Source organism: Aegilops tauschii, chromosome 3 (assembly GCF_002575655.3).
Source record: "Aegilops tauschii subsp. strangulata cultivar AL8/78 chromosome 3, Aet v6.0, whole genome shotgun sequence".
In the NCBI taxonomy this organism is placed as follows: Eukaryota; Viridiplantae; Streptophyta; class Magnoliopsida; order Poales; family Poaceae; genus Aegilops; species Aegilops tauschii.
This window is the reverse complement of record NC_053037.3, coordinates 135,649,461-135,660,932: the sequence shown is the minus strand read 5'-3', so window position 1 is coordinate 135,660,932 and position 11,472 is coordinate 135,649,461. Positions and strand designations below refer to the sequence as shown.

At 52.9% G+C, this 11,472-nt stretch overlaps 3 protein-coding genes and 1 pseudogene across 3 annotated transcripts; 2 read left to right on the top strand and 2 right to left on the bottom strand.

The window, feature by feature from the left end:
- The first annotated feature begins 327 nt into the window (after window positions 1–327).
- LOC109738946 (glyoxylate/hydroxypyruvate/pyruvate reductase 2KGR) lies at window positions 328–3,491 on the top strand. The gene is made up of 2 exons (XM_020298036.4): window positions 328–866; window positions 2,793–3,491. The coding sequence occupies exons 1-2, from the start codon at window positions 429–431 to the stop codon at window positions 3,309–3,311; spliced, it is 957 nt and encodes a 318-aa protein (XP_020153625.1). The 5' UTR covers window positions 328–428; the 3' UTR covers window positions 3,312–3,491.
- Window positions 3,492–3,657: 166 nt separating this feature from the next.
- LOC141042775 (uncharacterized) lies at window positions 3,658–4,369 on the bottom strand. Its single transcript, XM_073511665.1, is given in 3 exon segments — window positions 3,658–3,923; window positions 3,926–4,187; window positions 4,337–4,369. Coding segments are annotated over 3 exon segments (561 nt in total).
- A 910-nt stretch (window positions 4,370–5,279) lies between these two features.
- On the top strand, window positions 5,280–7,329 carry LOC109738948 (uncharacterized; annotated as a pseudogene).
- A 20-nt stretch (window positions 7,330–7,349) lies between these two features.
- On the bottom strand, window positions 7,350–11,066 carry LOC109738945 (uncharacterized). Its single transcript, XM_020298034.3, has 4 exons — window positions 10,858–11,066; window positions 9,634–9,758; window positions 8,478–9,410; window positions 7,350–8,379 (listed from the first exon to the last, which is right to left on the bottom strand). The coding sequence occupies exons 2-4, from the start codon at window positions 9,730–9,732 to the stop codon at window positions 7,510–7,512; spliced, it is 1,902 nt and encodes a 633-aa protein (XP_020153623.1). The 5' UTR covers window positions 9,733–9,758; window positions 10,858–11,066; the 3' UTR covers window positions 7,350–7,509.
- Between the last annotated feature and the right edge of the window lie 406 nt (window positions 11,067–11,472).

The following is an 11,472-nucleotide window of genomic DNA, read 5'->3' as shown; positions in this document are numbered from 1 at the left end:
AGCGACATAAACCCTAGAAAATTAGGTCGATCTAACAAAAACATATGCTTCTTTAGGTAAAAAAATAATATATCTACATTTTTCTAAGACAATTTTGTGAAGCTTTTATTCATTCGTCACAATGTTCACGTGGAGAAACATATCTACCTTGAAAGTTAGTTTTTTGTTTGAGGTATACATTTTTTAGACAATTGTTTGAGGTAATTGAAAATTAGGTTGGCTGACTCAACCATCCCTCGAACTCAGTAGGCCGCCCGTCCTTGTCCGGCTGGACTGCAACCTGCGGCCCATAGAGGATAAGACGCTAGCAAACAAGGCCGGCGTCGAGCGTCAGCATTTCCCCACCAGTAGCCACCGCGGAGCAGCCCACCCACCCACCACACAACAGCCAGCCGCTGCCGCTGCCGCCCTCGGTGCCCCCGGCGGCCATGGCGATGGAGTCCCTTGGCGTGCTGCTGCTGCACCCCATGAACGCCTACCTGGAGCAGGAGCTCGACAGCCGCTTCCGCCTCTTCCGCTTCTGGGACTCCCCTCCCGACGGCCGCGCCGAGTTCCTCCGCGCCAACTCCTCCGCCATCCGCGCCGTCGTCGGCAACGCCGGCTACAACGCTGACGCCGCGCTCATCGACGCGCTGCCGTCGCTCGAGATCGTCGCCTCCTTCTCCGTGGGGATCGACCGCGTCGACCTCCCCAAGTGCCGCGAGCGCGGGATCCGCGTCACCAACACCCCCGACGTCCTCACCGACGACGTCGCCGACCTCGCCGTCGGCCTCGCCATCGCCGCGCTGAGGAAGATCCCGCAGGCCGACCGCTACGTGCGCGCCGGCCTTTGGAAGGCCAAGGGGGACTACACACTCACCACGCGGGTTGGTTTCCGATGCTTGCCAGTTGACTTCCGTTCGATTTTTTCAGTCCAATAGTTCAGTGGCAGTGCGTTCTTTGTTTCACGATACTTTTATCTTTAGTTTAATCGCAAACTGTGTACATTTGGTATCGTTTCAGTCAAAATGAATATGGCAATAACTTTGTTGGGAAATGAACTATATAACATACTGTAGGTTACATAGCAGTTCAGGGAACATGAATGCACGGAAGGAAAATAGGCAATAAAGAGGTTAAATTGGAGAACAAAATCTAGGTGGTAGAAAGGAGAAACAGTTGAACTTTATTGGATCCTTGTCAGTTTTTTTTGGTACATCATTGGTTATCTTCGTAAAATCTTGTTGGTAGTTAGTAACTTAGTACATTTGACTCTCTCTTTTATGCCATGTGAGTCATATCATTTGAGGAAGCAGTGGTTCGAAGGCATTTGCAGTAGCTTAGGTTGCAATCTATGACAGTCTCTTAATGAACTGCTCAGCCCTGATGGATTTGTTTTGGCAGTAAAATGCGTCCTGTTTGATCAAAATTTAGATTACCTGACTGTAAAATGTTGACCTTCTTCATTGCTGATTCAAGCTGTATGCTGGTGTCTGAAAACTGAAATATAAGATGTAGAGACATAGTTATAGTGCTGTAGCTGCAGGGATTTTCTAGAAATCTAGTGAGCATTGTGATTTAGGACGGCTCACATATGGTGATGTGGTTCCTATCTTCTCTTCTTTAATATCAACTTCTTACTGGGTTAAGGATTTTTTTGGTTCTTCTTTCGACATATTCACTGGGCTCTGGAGGTTTTATGTTGTTGCATAGCTCCATATTGAATCGTATTAATACCAAGGCTGATGGATGATCAGAAAACGTTGGAAACCATGATTTGTTTCTCCCTGACCATTGCTTCGTAGTAGCACAAATAGGATTCTTATAGCAACCATGGATGATGAGTCTCATGACTAGTCGCGAGACTAGTCTAGTAGTCTCAATTTGATTGTCAACTAGCTTCTTCGTGTAGACTAGCTTGTTGAATTGAGCGGTGGAGTGACTAGTCTTCGACTAGTCTAGGTTTTTGAGTCGATCGACTCAATTTGGGTGGATCAGGTTTTTAGGGGAATTTGGGAGGGATGAGTGAGCAGTTGATTATTTCATCCACTTCCTGATGAAATAGCTATTGCAATTGGCAGAGCCTCAGGTTCTTCATCCACTTCCCATGCATTCAATTTTTATTGTATATACGGTACTAGGTGTTAGTACTTGAGTACTGTAAGTTGAGTACTATGGTACCATGTCGATTAGTCCAGCATTAGCCTAGACTAGTCATGATTAGTCTATGAGTCTCAACCTTGGCTCGACTCGTCGACTTGTAATTCTTGATATCCGTCGACTTGTAATTCTAGATAACAACATGTTTTGTCATGTTCTCCATTGTTTTATGGCTAAGTAAGTATTTATGCATCATACCAACCAAGGGTTCCATGATAATACCCACCAGAACTTTTCATGAACTGTATGGTGCAATATGCTCCTGTCACCGTGCCATTTTCCTGCTCCCTTAAAACATTGAAGGACATCTTCAGTGTGAGTGGAATCCTGTTAAACAATGCAACACATTCAGGTGCACTTTTGGCTGCGCGCATCAATGGATGTGGAGGCTGGGGGTAGCACCTGCATTTGAAAAGCAAAAGAGTTCAGATGCAGCTATCTCAAGGGGAGAATGTCCTTTGCAAGATTGATCTGCTACAGATTATAATGATGAGATATCAGCGTAACGACTGTCCTATGAAAGCATGAAATGGCTGACGATGCTGGCTATTGTTTTGTGGTAGATATAAAGGTTGGGGGTGCATGTGATCCTAATAGTAGATTTGGTTTCCCCAAAGAACAAAAGATAACCGACTCTCGCTACTTTTCTGCAGTTCAGTGGTAAAAGAGTTGCCATTCTTGGGCTTGGCAGGATAGGCTTAGCCATAGCAAAAAGAGCTGAAGCATTTGGTTGCTCAATCAGTTATCATTCAAGATCAGAGAAGCCATTTCCAAACTACAAGTTCTTTACAAATGTTGTTGACCTGGCAGCCAATTGTGACGTGCTTATTGTAGCATGTTCGCTTAATGCCGAGACACATCACATGGTCAATCGTAAGGTCATGGATGCGTTAGGACCGGATGGTGTGCTCATAAACATTGGGCGTGGAGCACTTGTGGATGAACCTGAGCTTGTGTCTGCTCTTCTTGAGAAACGCCTTGGCGCAGCAGGCCTTGATGTGTTTGAGCATGAGCCCTTTGCTCCGGAGCAACTTTTCAGCTTAGATAATGTTGTTTTGGTCCCTCATGTAGGAAGTGATACCGAAGAAACATGCAAGGCAATGGCTGATCTGGTTCTAAAGAATTTAGAGGCACATGCTCTTAATAAGCCCTTACTCACCCCAGTGCCCTGATTGTTGTTGGGGTGCCCAGATGTTAGCAGTTTGTAATCCAAACTCTTGAGTTTTTTTTTATGTCTAGTTTATCAACCCAGCAACATCTGGCTGGTTATTGTTTTTGAAAGACATCAATGTGATGGCTGTTATGCAATCAACAACCTTGATAAATAAGAGCATCAGTTCCAAAGGTTTACAGTTCCATATATTTACAGAGATATTTGCATCTGTCCCTCTTCACTTGCTGGTACCTTTCTGTGTGGTCGGGTTATGCAATCTCGTCATTTCGTTTTGAATCCTTTCTTATATTTCCTTGTTTACGCAGATAGAACATTTGTGGCTCCTTTTACTCATAGGTTTTGTTTTATCCTTTTTGCAGTTCAGTGGCAAAAGAGTAGGCATCATCGGGCTGGGCAGGATAGGGCTTGCCATTGCCACCCGAGTGGAGGCCTTCGATTGCCCAGTCAACTACTACCAGAGAACAAAGAAAGACTGCCCCAGCTACACCTATTACCCTAGCGTGGTAGAACTGGCCGCAAACAGCGACATCCTCGTGGTGGCCTGCCCGCTGAACGAGCAGACCCGGCACATCGTCAACCGCGAGGTGATTGAGGCGCTGGTGCCCAAGGGCCTGCTCATCAACATCGGGCGCGGCCCTCACGTCGACGAGCCCGAGCTGGTCTCCGCGCTCGTCGAGGGGCGCCTCGGCGGGGCGGGCCTCGACGTGTTTGAGGACGAGCCCAACGTGCCCGAGGCGCTGTTCGCGCTCGACAACGTCGTGCTGGTGCCCCACGTGGGGAGCGGGACGCACGAGACGCGCCAGGCCATGGCGGACCTGGTCCTGGGCAACCTGGAGGCGCATGTTCTGAAGAAGCCGCTGCTGACTCCGGTTGTCTGATGATGATCATGATAGGGCGTGGTGTGTTGTATATGAAGAAGCACTACGAAGATGTTTTCTGTTTCAGGATCAGATTCAAACGTGTTTTGTTTTCGATCGGTAAACATTCGACGAGAAAGAAAGGTCAATAAGTTTGATTTCTTACTGGGATGCCGATGCCGATGCCAATGCCTTGCATTCGGGCTTGAGTGGCTATATTGTGTGGATGTCGATGCCATGCTGTGCATAGTATGCCCGGTTCCTTGGTCGAGGAAATGCAGCAGCGTATCATCATGGCCGCTCAATGGATGAGCATTGAACGCGCGCGCACAGGATAGTTCACGATGGCCCGAGTGAGGAGTACCCATTTCACATTTTAGGATCCGGCAGTACTGTGGTATCCTCACTGAGGTGTCCGATCTACACCGTCTGATCCTTCGACAGGTCGCGATCCCCTACCGGCCGACACGCGTGAATGCTTGATGGACTGCACTGCACGAAGGATGGATCCCCATTATTAAGATGTAGCTGCGGCAGATGGACCGACTGGGCGGTTGGGCACGTCGCGAGAGCCAAGAACATACGTACGTACATACATACAATGATCCTTGAGCGGCGGTACATGACATCGTTTTCTTCTCTGCTATACCAGGGTATGTGCTGGTGTACCGTGTATGTTGCCGACGAGACGTGGACGCTGCTGCTCGGGCTCGGCGAACCCGCACGTTTCCTTGACCGTCCGTCTGCAATTTGCTTTGCATCACGGCACGGACCGCTCGGTCGACCGCTTCGGACCCAGCTGATATCACCGTCGCGTCTTCTGCAGAGTGAGAGACAGGAGAAGCAGCTGTCTTCCACGCTCCGGGGCTGACAGGCGGGCCCCGCGCCCTGGGTGGGGCCCATGTGTAAGGGCGCCTGGTCAAGCAAGCAGCGTTCCCTCCCTCCCTCGACAGCTGCATGCGTCAAAGGGGGAGCATGCAGGAGCACGCGGCGCCACTTGACGAGCCGTTTCGAGCCCCAGCCCGAGCTCCCCGCGCGTCACTGCAGCCTCCGCGCGCCGCCCGCTTCCATCGGCTTCTCTGCGTGGGCGAAGAACAGGCGAGTGCTCCCACCAATCTCTTTCTCTCCCCCCTCGTGTTTCTTCAGGCGAGGGCGCGCCTGATCCCGTTCCTTCTTGGAGGAGAGAGGTCGAATGATTCGATCATCATTCCTCATCCAAGCGAAGACCGTACCGGCTGTTTCTTCTTCTTCTTCTTCTTCTCTTCTTCTTCTTCTTCTTCCTCCTCCCTCTTTCTTCTTCTCTCAGCGGCGGGGCGGAACTCAGATCATGCATGAGAAGATCATCGATATCCTGTCCGCGTGTCGTTTCTTCTTTCAGGAAAATATATACTTCTCCGGCGATTCGGCCGTGGCTGGGATCGTGATCGAAATCGAATACCCGATTGATTTGATTCGTGCGCTAGCGCTACAATGAAGTTGGTCCATTCAGCATTCATCCATTTTCTTCTTTGTTCTTTGGTCTTTGGTGGCATGCTGACGCAATTGCGCGGGTTTATGATTTCATCGATGTGCTGGGTTATTAATAATCCCCAAACAATTCTGGTCTACTACTCCTAAGATTATATTTTGGTCCGCTCTCAATCAATGTGCACTCTTAATTTCTCTTCAATTATAGCGTCAAAATTTTGTCTTCAATTATTGCAATTCTTACCAAAAGCGTATACGTTTTCCCTTTTCTTCCCATATAAGCGTACGCCAAACTTGCAATCTTCAGATGATTACTGCCCTCCAAGATCTCATTGCTCCACAGGCGTTTCAGGCCAGTGAGCTTCTCCAAGAAATCAAATCCTCGCCTCACAGCCAGACGGCCGGCGAGCCTGCCTGGTGGCACCGCCGCGCGACAGGACGATGAAGCACACGACGTCGGACTCGGACGTGACGAGCCTGGCGACCACGTCGCCGTCGCGGTCCCCGAAGCGGGCGGCGTACTACGTGGTCAGCCCGTCGCGCGACTCGCGGGACGACGGCGACAAGTCCTCGTCCACGCAGGCCACGCCCGTGTACAACAGCCCCCTCGACTCCCCGTCGCACCAGTCCTCCATCGGCCCGCACTCCAGGGCCTCCTCCGCCAGCCGCTTCTCCGGGAACCTCACCGGCGGCGGCAGGGCCGCCGCCACCCGGAAGCGCCCCCACGGCCACGGCAAGGGGTGGCACGAGGTGGACGTGATCGACGAGGAGGACGCCGAGGACGCCGGTGTGGACCAGGAGCGGGAGCTCTCCAGGAGCTGCGCCGCCGCCTTCTGGTTCTCGGTTCTGGTCCTGGCCTTCACCCTCGTCTGCCTCGTCGTGTGGGGCGCCGCCCGCCGTGACAAACCCAGCGTCCTCGTCAAGGTAGTACATTTGACTGCTCCGTCACCTTAAATTCAGTATCCCACTCTCGTACAGTAACACCTTAGAATTTGGTTGGTTCTGTGCAGAGCTTGAGAGTGGAGAATTTCTACGCCGGCGAAGGGACGGACGGCACCGGAGTGCCGACCAAGTTCGTCACGATGAACTGCTCGCTGGAGATAGACGTCCACAACCCCTCCACCATGTTCGGCATCCATGTTTCTTCCACCTCCATCCAGCTCTACTATTCGCAGATACCCATCGCCAGCGGTCAGGTAGTGTTCTGTTTTGGCACCTCTCTGAAGTTTCTCCGTCAGAATTCCGCTTGCTAATGCCGCCTCCTCCTGCTGCTGCTCTGCAGTTGGACAAGTTCTACCAGCCCAAGAAGAGCCGGCACGTCGCATCGGTGACCCTGCACGGCGAGAAGACGCCGCTCTACGGAGCCGGGGCTACCTTCGTCCTCACCGACACCGACGGCGTGCCGCTGACTGTGGACTTGGCGGTGAGGACGAGAGGGTATGTCATCGGCAGGCTTGTCAGGGTGACACACGCCAAGCGTGTGAGATGCCCGGTTCTTGTGAGCTCTCTTACCGACAGGCCCATCATGATCGCCCAGACTGCTTGCAGCTACTCTTGATGTGGTGATCCATTGCTTGAGATGTTGTTAGTTTTAATAAGTACTATAATGGTTGTGATCGTGTAGATATTGTTGTGATGTTCATGACATAGGAACCATCTGATTAATAATTCTTCAGCATTAGTACTTGATAATTTGAGGGGAGTCTGCTCTGTGGAATGGTGAGACATCTGAATCGAGTTCCTGGCGAAGCACAAGACCAATGTGTGTGCAGAATCATACAAAAATGACCAGCATCTACGGTCAGGAGATTGGGGAAGAATTGGGTTTTACAGGTAGTGTACATGTGCTGAACAGCAGCAAAACATGGCCTCTTAACTGAGGAAGACCATCTTGATTGAGCTGATGGTGTGACTGTGCAGCCCACACTGCTTCTGCCTTTGATTCCTGCAAAAGCCCGACGATCGCAGTCGTAGCTGACACGATCGCCACGGTGATGACGACAACGACGGCGCCGATGATGCAAAGTCTCCAGCCCTGCCTATCCCTACCGCGCTTGTCACCTGCACGAAACTGGCATGTGATGATGGATCACTCGTTGCCTGCTCACTGGCTCTTCCGGATCTCTGCAGCTTGTCGTCGTCGGGACGGCGGTCCGGCTCGTCGTGATCGCTCGCGTTGGGGGTGGGGCGACGACGGTCCTCGGGAGAGCCGAGGGTGCGGTTGGCGTTCTTGACCAGGCCGACGGCCTTCCACGCATCGGCGACGAGGCTGTAGGTGCTCTGCTTCGGCCTGACGCCGGCCTCCTGCATCATCTGGAGGACCTCCTCGGCCTTCCACGGCTGCTTCTGCTCGCTGTACCCCCAGATGAGCGTCTCGAACGTCCGGAGGTTGGGGCGCACGCCGGCGTCCCGCATCTTCCGGTACACCCTGGCGGCGTTGTCCATGTCGGCGACGCTGCACCAGCCGCTGATGACGGTGGTGAAGGTGACGACGTTGGGGCGGACGCCGAGGCGGCGCATCCGCTCCAGGAGCTCCTCCGCCTTGCCGGGTTGCTGCGCGCGGACGTGGCCCTTCGCGAGGATGCTGTACACCTGCGGGTCCGGCTCGATCCCGGCCTCCACCATCCTGTCGAACACCTTGCTGCATTTCGCCATGTGCCCCAGCGAGCTGAAGGCATTCAGCTGGTGGCTGTACGTCACGATGTCCGGCTTGATGCCGAACTGCTCCATCAGCCCGAGAACCTGCACCTCATCAGTTCAAGAATCAATTGATGAGTGATGGAACCATGGAATCGATCGAGTTTCGTGAGCTCTGAGCTCGCTCTGAGGAGGTCACGTACGTCGGCGGCGGCGGCCGTGTCGTTGGCGTCGAGGAAGCCCTTGAGGAGGGTGTTGAAGACGATGACGTTGGGGAGGACGCCGGCGTCCTTCATCTGGCGGACGCACCGGAGCGCCTCCTCCAGCCTGCCCTCCCGGCAGTATCCGCCGACGATGATGCCCCAGGTGCGCTCGCTGGTGCGCAGCCTGGCGCGCACCATCTCCACCACGAGCTCCTCCGCCCGCCACGTCTCGTCGTTCTTGGCGTAGGCGCTGGCGACGGTGTTGTAGGTGACGACGTCGGGCTCCACGCCGCGCGCCCGCATCCTGCCCACCACGCCCCACGCCTCCTCCAGCCTCCGGTGGTCGCACCACGCCTTCACCAGGATGTTGTAGGTGGTCAGGTTGGGCCTCACCGTGGACGCGACCCCGGCGCCGTCGCCGTGGCCGTCGCCGCCGGCCATCATGTCGAAGATGCGCTGCGACTCGTCGGGGCGGCCGGCGATGCCAAAGCCCTTGATGAGCGTGTTGAAGGTGCTGATGGTGGGGCGGCAGCCCGGGTGGTGGCGGCTCATCTTCCAGAAGGTGCTGGTGGCCTCGCCCATCCGCCCGGCCTCCACGAAGGAGTTGATGAGGGCATTGAAGAAGATGGCGTCCGGCCGCAGCCCCGCGGCGTCGATGCCGGCGAGCAGCGAAGGGATCGCCTCGAACGCGCGCTGGTTCGTCACCGCGGTGAGCAGGGTGGTGTACGTCACCAGGGACGGGCGGTGGCCCTCGTCGGCGAGGTGGCCGAACAGGGCCTGCGCCTGGTGAGATTTCTTGGCGTCGATCAGGCTGCGCATCTCCCGCGTCCGGCTGACCACGGCCTGGCACGTGTGCCCCTTGGCGCACGTCGTGCAGGTGCTCGCCGGCGGCTGCGCGTCGCCGGCATTGCCTTGGCGCTTCTCCTCCTCCTCCTGGAGCACCCAAAGAACGAAACCCTTGACTTGTTTGAGATCACCAGGCGCAATATGGCCACAAAAATCACGGAAAACAGAAGTCGATCACACAAAATTCACACAAGGATCTCTATCTTTCCCCCGCCCCATATCTCGAAATGTGCAGGCAAGAACTGAGATCTGGTCACAGCTTGTCATTCTTATCAGTACTATTTTGTAGTACGTGCAATCCGGTGCTTACCGTGGAGGCGGATCCGTTGAGCTCTTTCCCATTGTTTCTTGTCTTGCCCGTGCTGTTGGAAGTGGAGGCCGGCGTCAGTTGTACGCCGTTTTCTAGCATTGTGGTGCCGCTATATGCTCCTCAACCTGGCCAATGGTGTCAGGATTCAGATACCACAATTCTGAATGATACTTTTGGAACCAAGTGAAGCGCACACATGCAGAACACAAACTTGCTCTACATTCAGTGTTGCTATAGTACTCGTATATATTGAAATAATGCGGGTGGGAAGTGGGAACACAGAGGAACGAAAGGAAAACACACATATCTACTCCATCTCACTTGGCAAAACAATCTGCTTAAACAGTTTTACTATCTATCTATCGGCAGGTAGGGCTGCAAACGAGTCGAGCTCGAGCGAGTTGGAGTTGGCTCAGCTCAACTCATATGAAAATTCGAGCGAGCTCAAACTGAGTCAAGCTCATGATCGAGCTGTAGAACATGACTCGTGCTCAGCTTGTAACGATCTCGAACTAGTTTCGAGCTAAATGAGATGGTAAAAAATATGAATCTATGGATGAAAAACTAAAAAATTAAGGTGAATATGCTGGAAACTTTGCCAAAAATATAGGTTATTTAACACATAGTCGACCACGTGCCATAATGAGGCCTAAATCTTCTCTGCACTTAGTTAAGTTTCCATGTTCGTTGGTAAATAAAATGGAGAAAAATTATGGACAACATAGATGGTAATAAATTATCGTATTTCCAATTAATATAAGGCATGATTATTTAACATAATGATATTTTGTCGAGCTATCGAGCTAAAATCGAGCGAGCCAACATTGGCTCAAGATCGGCTCCTTTCTTGGTCGAGCTACATAAAGTGTTCAAACTCAGCTCGTTTCTTTTCGAGTCGATCTCGAGTCGAGTCAAAAAACGAGTCGATCTCGAGCGGCTCACGAGCCTCGAGCTTTTCTTGCAGCCCTATCGGCAGGTGAGGTGAGCACGCATGCATCCCTGAATTTGTTGTTGGTATCCATTCTTAGGCCAGCAGAGTGGAGGAGGAGGGCGAGATGCGCGCGGGCGTTCGGAGCTCGCCGTCCGGTGATCTCCACGGCGTAATTGAGCAAAAACACAAGAGGTGGAAACTCCACACTGCGATTCTAGCTAGCTAGCGCCATCCTCTCGCAGCCTCGGCGGCAGAAACAGAAGGAAAGGAGCCAGCCTGGTTAGGTACATCACCTCATTCGCCGCAGCAGAGTGTCCAAGCGTGCCCCCACGGTCAGCCGCACGGCGTGCCTCCGGCCAGTATGGCCGGAGGAGGAGCAGGTGCGTGGGAGGGGGAGAGACCACAAGGCGTGGCTGTGAGGGGCTGCGCTTCGTTTTTCTTTATCCGCAGGGGACGGACCTCGCTAGGAAACGATAGGCGAGGGCGAGCGGGCTCCGCTCCGGTGACAGCTCGGCGGGGAACCCCGAGCCTGAGGTGGGAGTGGGACCCATGCCGAGGATTTTTTTCACAAGAGAATTCTTTACTTTCTTTTTTTCGGGAAACTTTAGAGCTTTATTCAACTAATGCGTTCCTGTTGCAGTCCGCCAAAAGGATATTGATCAGGAAGCTTGGAGTCTCATCGATCCAACTTTCGGACACACTCAGGCCTTGTTCGTTTAATTCTCCTCCCAAGGGGATTGGAGAGGATTTTGACTTGTAGGGGATCTAATCCCTCTCAAACCCTGCCATTCCCCTTCAAAAACCACCTCAACCGAACAAGGCCTCAGGGTGCTAGGCATTGACCCCGTACTCAATTTCATTGGTTACACAACTCGTTGCCCATGTTGTTGGTGCCTTCTTCCTCCTTG

Bases quoted from the DNA above. Each gene is read 5' to 3' on its own strand.
- LOC109738946 (XM_020298036.4), top strand. From the start codon at position 429: ATGGCGATGGAGTCCCTTGGCGTGCTGCTGCTGCACCCCATGAACGCC. The intron at 867-2,792 runs GTTGGTTTCCGA...ACTTTTCTGCAG, and splicing joins ACTACACACTCACCACGCGG to TTCAGTGGTAAAAGAGTTGC.
- LOC109738945 (XM_020298034.3), bottom strand. From the start codon at position 9,732: ATGCTAGAAAACGGCGTACAACTGACGCCGGCCTCCACTTCCAACAGC. The intron at 9,411-9,633 runs GTAAGCACCGGA...TGGGTGCTCCAG, and splicing joins TCAACGGATCCGCCTCCACG to GAGGAGGAGGAGAAGCGCCA. The intron at 8,380-8,477 runs GTACGTGACCTC...GATGAGGTGCAG, and splicing joins ACACGGCCGCCGCCGCCGAC to GTTCTCGGGCTGATGGAGCA.